Here is an 8,992-nt window from a genome sequence, read left to right on the forward strand (position 1 = left end):
TAATTCTTGTTCTTTTCTAAATACTGTTAATTGAAAGGATTTGTTGTCGAGAGAGGGGAACTAAAATAGTCTAGCTATGTTTACAGTGTTTATTATAATGTTTGTAAACATTTCGTGTCGGCATTAGGCCTATTTCTGAATGAAATAAAAAAAAATACGACTTATACGCGACTTGTTTTTTCCCCCCTAAAAAACAAATTTTTTATACGCATAGCGTATTTTAACCATGCAGCAAACCTTTTTTAATATTTTGATAAATTACTGAAAAAATAAATAATTAAATGACTTTTTAAACCGTTTAACTGATTGTATTAATCGGTCAAAATTCTTACGGTCGGTTTACCGGTTAAAGCGGTTAAAATGAACATCCCTACTCAGCATGAAGAAAGTGCATCTGCACCTCACTCATTATTTCTCTCAACACGGGACGGGAGAGTCAGTGAATAAATGAGAAAACAGAGTAACTTGTGTTACTTATTTGAAGATATTTTCTTGTAAATGTTAAAGTAATGCGTTAATTTACTAGTTACTTGAAAAAAGTAATCTGATTGTGTAACTCGCGTTACATGTAATGTGTTACCCCCAACACTGTGTATAACAACCAAACTAAGTTCTTCCTCACACAAAGTTATCATATTGAGGATTATGCTTTTTTGTCATTTTTGACAGCATTTGTCCCAATTAGTTTTCATTTGTGCAAAACAGAGCATCCTGGACATCTAAACTTCTCAGAATTTTAACACATTTACACTAATTTAAGATTCATAAATATGATGTCTTTCCAGCATTCTTAAATCCTAACTTTTTAACTTTTGCCCAATTAGCTTCCTACCCATCTAAAGAGATAATGAATGTTTCTCTTTGTGGAGAAATTAGAAGAAAAATTTGCCTGCTGATTTTTGAGTCAGAGGTGAAAACAAAGAAATTACTGTTTTAATGTTTTTGCGGTCTGAAGCTTGCACTTCCAGCTCGTTTTTCTTTTTCTGTGATGATGGCGTCTGCTATTAAAGCAGAAAACTGGTGTTAACGTAACAAATGTCTGGCACATTCGCGAGCCTCTTGACCATTTAAGGCAAAGCGACACTCCCACTGGAGGCACTGACCCAAATAGCCATTTTGCATCAGCGCTAGATTATCTCAGAGCACTGTGCATTTCTGCAAACACAGACAACAGCTGTTTCTTGGACATTTATGCCACTGTCAAAAAGAATTATGGGTAATGGCTAATGAACATGTAAATTGAGTTTATTATCATTCCAGCAGAGCGTAGGATGGCATGAATCAGCTCTAAATCGATGTCTTTCAGCAACAATTATTTCTATTACCATTGGCTAGGATGTTAGACCAGAGTTACATGGTCTACAATTCGTTTTGAGTGTCAGCTTCCCATCTGCAGCGACTTTCCTGTTTCCTCCAAGCATGTTACCATGAATGCTTTTCTTTTTCATGATTTAAGATATATGGAACATTTTTCACCTAATCGTAGGGCGGAAGCTCAAAGCCGATGACGCACAGATTAGAGGCCATTATATTTTACAGCATCGCATTAATCAAATGCTTTTTTTGGCTATATGTTATAAACCTCTGAAAGGCTGGAATTGTGTTTTCTATGCCAAGTATCACATTTGGCAAAAAGCTACCAATGCAGCCCGTTCAGCTGTGCGACACGATGTGATCTTGTGTTTATGTTCTTGTGGAGTCGTTTCAATTTGGCCCGCTCTTCTTCGCCTGCTCGAGTTACTGATAAAAGATTAAATCGCTCTATTAAATTGCTAGAATTATGCAAAGATGCTGTAACGATCAATATTTACTCATCACCCGTAATTGAACTAGTCAAAGCCATGTGTCGTCTAGTTGGCCCCGTTCATTTTGGCCGTCATCGCAATGCAAGGGGGCCAAAAAAGTCAGTTTTCGGCATACATATGATAAGCGCTGTCACTTTGCCAAATGGCTCTGTATTAGAAGTGTTTACTGGCAGAGATTTGTGAAGCTCTCTGTCTCTAGACGGTCTTCTGTGCAAGACGTGGGACAGTGGGCAGGCAGATGTTGGCTTGGCGCTGACGCAGAAAAACAACGAGAGTCTGATAACATTCATACACGCAGGAGCAGCTTGGCATCCGAGTCCAGCAGGCGATGATGGCTTGATGTGCGCCAGTCCTTTTCATCTGGAAGACTTGCCAACGTTTCAACTGCTGAAAATGACAGGAGAGGAAAAGTGTGCGAGAAAGGGAGGCTGTGTGCTCTGACTTTTGTCTGTATGTGTTACTGTAACTTGCTGACAATCAAAAATGTGCTGCTCTTTTACTTTACACTCTTAAAAATAACGGTTCCAAAATTGTGTTTTTGCAGTGATGCCATAGAAGAACCATTTTTGGTTCCCAAAAGAACCTTTCACTCAGTGAACAGTTCCTAAAAGAACCATTTTGAAGAACATTTTTAAAATCTGAAGAACCTTTTTTGACTATAAAGAACCTTTTCTGCATTTGAAAGGTTCCATGGATGTTTAAGTTTCTTCATAGAACCATTGATGCCAATAAAGAACCTTTATTTTTAAGAGTGTAGATACAATGATAAGTTTCAAACAACTTTACTACTGACCACAGCATTGTATGGAAGGCCATTTTCAACACAGAATAAAAAAAAATATATCTCACAATTCTTACTTTTTCTTGCAATTCTGGAGAAAAAAGTCAAAATTGTGAGATGTAAAGTCAGAATTCTTACTTTTTTTCTCACAATTCCATGTTTACATCTCGCAATTATGAGTTTATATCTCAAAATTCTGACTTTTTTAGAAGAATTCTAAGTTTATATCTGTTATTAGTTTTTTTTTTTGTCAGAATTCTCAGAAGTTTGTCTCAGAATTCTACGTTTCTATCACAATTCTAAGTTTGTCTCGCAATTCTGAGTTTACATCTCGCATTTCTATTTAATAAAAATAAAAAAGGTGACTGTGACCTTTTATCTCACAATTCTGACTTTCTCACAGTTTCAAGTTTATATCCTACAATTCTGGATTTATATCTCGCAATTGCCAGAAAAAGTCAGAATTGTTAGATATAGACTCAGAATTGTGAGAAATTTGTTTTAATCCCGTGGCAGAAACGGGCTTCCATATCATAGACAAAACATGCTGTTTGGAAATGTTTAAAAGTTACTGCAAAAAAAGAGCATTTCAGAGGAACAAATAGTCACTATATTTTGAAAAGTTTGCAAATTCATAAATGTATGTTGATGTATTTCCAAAATGTTTAACCCAATAAGCTCCATTCCATTTTGTTAGTCTAAAGAGATAATGACCCCTCTGGTGGAAAAACAAGTAATCACCTTATTAATGCTTTTGTAGCCTGAATGTTAAACATCAAAGGATTGGCACATTTGTGTGCCATTTGACCATTTAAGGCAAAGTTTGCAGTGAAACGTTCAATCATTTAGTAGCCAGATATCCTCAACTATGAATTCTGCTTTGTTATAGCTATCAAATGATGCTTATTACGTTTGAATGGACATAAATTCTGCACACCCCAAATTTCTGCTGATTTCTTTGATGTTGTCTGTTTTGCAAAGACTGCTATCCCACTATTTGAATTAAGAGCCTTTTTGCTGAATGCTGGTGTATTGTGGTATCACCCATTTCCAATTTATCTGGCCTAAAACATCATCCATAAAGAATGAAATGCGGTTATTCATTTTACATGAAGGTCAAACAAGCCCTTCCTGTTTAAGTGGGCGGCTCATGGCTGGAATAAGCTGCAAAGTGAATGAGACTTTGCCGATAGTCAAACATCTGGCTCTTTGAGACTATAACGACTAGATCATAGATCAGGTCTGCTTTGTATTTAGTGAATAGCTGGTCAGAGATGACTGGCACCGTTGAAGGGTCAGAGGGTTCGTGCTGTTTTTAAAGTACTATGTACACACACACACACACTTCTGTGTGACTGCAGTGGCCTTTCCCGAGACAGGTTGATGTGTTCCAGCTCCAGTCGGGTCACTGATACTCCGCATACACACACAGGAATGTTTTGACGGCTGGCTCCGTGTCCCCGTTCACATGCTGACGGAATGTTCTGACTAATGGTTACCAAAACCTGCCATTCCTGTCCAGTCCTCTGATTCTATTTTAGCATCAGCTGCAAAATAAATTCATGTTTCCATCCATGCTGAGAATTTAATTTATGCTGGAAAAATCGGAATATTGCATTTTAAGCAATTTGTGACTGAAGTAGCATTGCCAGTTGCATTGTTTAAAAGAACAAATTCGTCACTTCTGGAGAAATTGCCGGAGAAATGGAAATGCCAGTGATCGCTGGCAGATGCTTTATGTCTGGGATCGAGCGTGTCAGACAGATCTGGGAGGTAATAGTAGCCAATCATCTGAGATTATTCAGTCACATGACTCGAGGCAAAGTCACATGACTTGTGTTTCCATCATAGTTTTTACACAAATAAAAAAAAAAATGATTCACCTAAAGCACCGCTGTAAGAAAATAATTCATAGAAAAATGTAGAAAACTGTGGAGTCTTATTTTTGCTAAATCATTAGGCTATCCATTTAGTGTACAGAAGTTTCTGTTAACCCTAAAACAAGGCATAATTTAAAATACGGGCAAAGCTCTAGCCCAGTATATTGGGCCATATTATTTAGAATTTTTCTTACAGTAAAGTTTTTTATATTGTATGCACATCTTGATGTTTCCATCCAGAATTTTTTATTTTGTATATTTTTTTATTTTATTTTTCGTTTTATGCAAATTTTGACTTGTTGCATAAAAAATGCTTTCCGGAAACATCAAAAATAAAAATAAAATAATAAAAATAAAAAAAACATAAATTAATAAATATACCTTGTAAATTTTGGTGTCAGTAAGAGTTTTTTTTTTAAAGAAATGATGCATTAAATAAATCAAAAGTGACAGTAAAGACATGTATAATGTTGCAAAATTTTTCTATTTCAAATAAATGCTGTTCTTTTAAGCTTTATATTCATGAAAGAATTCAGAAAAACATGGATTGTGGTTTCCACAAAATATTAAGAAGCTGTTTTCAACATTTATAATAATAAGAAATGTTTCTTGAGCAGCAAATCAGCATGTTAGGATGATTTCTGAAGTATCATGTGACACTGAAGACTGGAGAAATTATGCTGAAAATTCAGCTTTGCATCACAGAAATAACTTGTAAATTTAAGAGTATATTAAAATGGAAAACTTGTTCTTTTTTGAGCAGTTTTAGCTGCTTCTGTGCAGTTTTCTCTATGGAGCGGAGGCTCCATCTGTGCTGTTCCCATGAGAGGCCAGGAAGAGCTCAGGAAATAACACCCATCCTCAACGAATGGCCCATTCCAAACACACTCTCTCCGGCTGGTAGAGGAAAGGCCCGCTTGAGGGTATACATGTGTTCGAGGGATGCTGTTACAGAAAGCTACGAGGTTACAGGGCAGAAATGAGAGCAGGTGATCCTCTGCTGTGGTCAAGTAAGGAATGGACGGATCCGTGGTGTTGGAGACGAGTGTGGGGTCAGTAGGTGGAGGAAGAAAGAAGGCCAAGCGTGGGAATAGAACAGTTATTTGGCAGGTTCCATATATTTCTCTCTCCCAACCCATGTGGAGTGTCTGTGATTGCTCTCCAGAGCCTTTGCCCTGTGCGCAATGTTTGCACTGACATTTCTGAGATGTTTGGACCACAAGAAAATACTTGTCAGCTGGATACATCCGTCGCCTGATTGTGCTCTGCATGTTGTGAGAGCAAATTAGCTGCAAAATTAACTGCATATCAATTTCATTTCCCACACTGCTTCCTTTGTAGACTTTATGAATCCAATAAAACATGTCACACTGTGTGTAGCTCTCACCGCACGCGCTATAAAATAATTAATGCTACATGGCTGAAAGATGCTGTGGTTCATATGGAAAACATGTTCGCCTGATGTCTTGGTTTACATCCCAAATCGCTACAGGTACCAGAGACATGCCAGAGCGTTACAGCAGTGCCCTCAAAACACTGCAGAGACCCTACCGAATGTTATTGCAGCATGTTTTTTCTGATTTATTTTTGTGGTTATGGAACAGGGAAGCGTTATGCAGTCTGTGCAAGATAGGCGGTGTTCCCCGGAGGGATATCAGATCAGAGAGAGTCTGGACTCGATGGGCTGCAATGTTAAAGCGGATTTGAAGGCATTCTCTGCTGTTTTGAATGCTCCCTCTGGATTGTATTCATTTTTAGATTGAGAGAAATCACTTTGAAATAAAAGTGTGATGTGTTGTAAAAACATAGTACTGTAACCTTGATCTAAAACCCTTGTCAGAAAGCAACAAACTGTTATTATTCAATTCATATGATGGCACTGAAGTGTTTTTTGGAAAATTATCATGAGAAGCTGTTTTAAGTAGACCTCACAGGAACAAAGTGAACATTTTGATATGGTTTATACTTCAGTATAAATGTGCTTGAGTTTGCTTGATTGGTTTGTTAACACAAGGACAAAGGGAGAGAGGACAAGAACAAGAAAGACAGAAAGAAAGAACAACAGAATCAGCAGGAATCCGGCTCTCTATATGATTTCACTCTCCCCAAGGTTTTCCATGGGCGTTAGCAGAGCACCACATTCAGTTCTGAACACAATACTGATCACAGCACACACTGAGGAAGGCCTTTTTGTCCAGATTAAGTCTTTCACTCCAAAATCAAAAGGGAAAAAATAATATAATTTGCTTAATGAAAATAATAAATTTATTCAGTAAGGACTCAGTAAATTGATCTAAATTTACAGTAAATGCATTTATAATGTTACAAAATATTTTTTATAAACACCGTTCTTTTGTTCGTGAAAGAATTCGGGGAAAAATGTAGCACTGTTACATACCCTAGTAAAAAAAATACTAAAATGTATTTGAAAAACATTTATTTTGTGCTAAGTATACTACAGATACATTTACATATTTATGTGCTTAATACTGGTAATTAAACTGGTATACTTAAAATCTGCTAAATTGAAACAACAAATTTTGTGCACTTTAATTGTACGGAAGTAGTGCTGAGGTCCATGTAAAGATATACTTAAATATATTTGATTGTGCTAAAATGGAACTATTGCAAGTATACTTCAGGTACACTTTAAATATCTTGCATTTAAAGACTCCTATTACAGTGATCATACAATATTAATAGTGATATAAAAACTAGTGCTGTCAAACGATTAATCGCGATTAATCGCAACACACACATACTGTATATATTTTGAAAATATCTACAAGTATTTACGTCTATATTTATATTCATATAATTAATATTATAAATAAATATATTTAATATATAAACATAACATATTTTTCTAAAATATATGCATGCATGTGTGTATTTATATTTACATAATAAATATACACAGAACACACACATATATTATGTCAACAAAAACTTTTATTTTGGATGTGATTAATCGTTTGACAGCACTAATTAAAACACATTTTAGGCATAATACTAAGAAATGTGCATTTTTCAATAAAGACTCCAAATAAAGTTTAAGTGTAATTTTATATCAGTAAGTCTTAAGTGATATGTCGGTTGTGAAGTATACTTAGTATGAAATAAATGTATTTTAAATAAATTGTGGCATAGGATTTTTTTTTACTAAGGCATTAAGCAGCACAGCAATGAAATTAATAATAAGAAATATTTCTTGAGCAGCAAATTCATATATTAGAATGTTTTCTGAAGCATCATGTGACACTGTGAAGACTGGAGTAATGATGCGGAAAATTCAGCTTTATATCACAGCAATAAATTATATTTTCAAATATATTAAAACAGAAAACAAGTTATTTCAAATGGTAATAATATTTCACATTATTATGTTTTTTACTGTATTTTTGATCAAATAAATGCAGCCTTGGTTGAGCATAAGAGACTTATATCAAAGGCATTTAAAATTCTTTCCAACCCCAAGCGTTGGAACTGTAGTATAAAAAAAAACCTTGAGAGAAGTACAAAAAATGTGAACTGGTTGAAAATTTGAGATAAAACATCAGCAAGAGACACGAGAGGGAAGTGAAGAAAGCTTGTCAGAGAGATGTGAACACTTTATTTAGGTTACACGACCGAACGCCACACTGCTGTCAGGATCCTCTCATCAGCTGCCAAAGCTGAAACACACACACACACACACACACAGCTGACAGCCAGTGAAAGTTCATCCTCAACAGCAACAACAGCAGCAGCTGTGACTGTGTGTGCCAAGGTGACACGAGGCCTAACTCTTATCATCTCTTACCAGTATAACATCTAACTGTCTCTGTGTAGGATGGCGTATCACCGGAATGAGGAGGATGAGGAGGAGGCCGCTCGTGAGCGCAGACGAAGAGCGCGGCAGGAGAGAATGCGCAGTAAGGACAGCGAGGATGTGGCCTACCAACCCGAGACCCCAGAGCTCAACAACAGCCACAGGTAAAACACAGGCACTTCTGGAGTATTACGTGACAGGAGTACTGTGGTACTTTGATGCGTAGGCTAACTGACGTTTTCTCTGGTGCTTTAGTGGGCAGCACTGATAAATAACGTCCTGTAACAGGTCAGCACTGCTGAAGCGGTGACATGTTCAGACACTGAGGCTTTGTGCAGTGAATGGACACAGAAGACGGTCAGACAAGGCCAGAATTGTGCTCGATGTGTGAGCAGACATAGCTCTGTCTATTGTCCGTAGTGCTGACGCAGGGTAAACGTTTGCCAAGCAGTGCGGTCAGACTACATTAACCTACAGTGGCAGGCATATGGCAGTCCACGCTGATCCACTTTAAATCATAATTCTTCACTATCATTCCGCATGTTCAGGTTTGCTGATATGATGTTTGATGATACTTTGGATAAGAGAGGAATTTACGTTCTTTAGGGTTGTAATTAGGGCTGCACGATTAATCGCATGCGATATTTAACGCGGATCTTATCAGTAAAGCCGGTTCTGTAATCAGCGGTAAATCTCCATCACCTGCGGGCTTTCA

The 8,992-nt window shown here is 36.8% G+C and overlaps 1 protein-coding gene across 6 annotated transcripts in view; it reads left to right on the forward strand.

Annotated features, from left to right (window-relative positions):
* LOC107658884 (non-muscle caldesmon-like) overlaps positions 1-8,992 on the forward strand; it is a 59,832-nt gene that overhangs the window by 31,315 nt on the left and 19,525 nt on the right. For all 6 annotated transcript variants that reach the window (XR_001630848.1, XM_016447589.1, XM_016447592.1 and 3 more), the window contains exon 3: positions 8,298-8,441. Coding sequence is in view for 5 of the 6 variants with exons in the window: in XM_016447589.1 (XP_016303075.1) it covers positions 8,298-8,441 (144 nt within the window). In the remaining variant the exon portion in view is untranslated. The remainder of the gene's footprint in view (positions 1-8,297; positions 8,442-8,992) is intronic.

Source organism: Sinocyclocheilus anshuiensis, unplaced genomic scaffold (assembly GCF_001515605.1).
Source record: "Sinocyclocheilus anshuiensis isolate Anshui unplaced genomic scaffold, SAMN03320099.WGS_v1.1 scaffold283, whole genome shotgun sequence".
NCBI classification, from domain to species: domain Eukaryota; kingdom Metazoa; phylum Chordata; class Actinopteri; order Cypriniformes; family Cyprinidae; genus Sinocyclocheilus; species Sinocyclocheilus anshuiensis.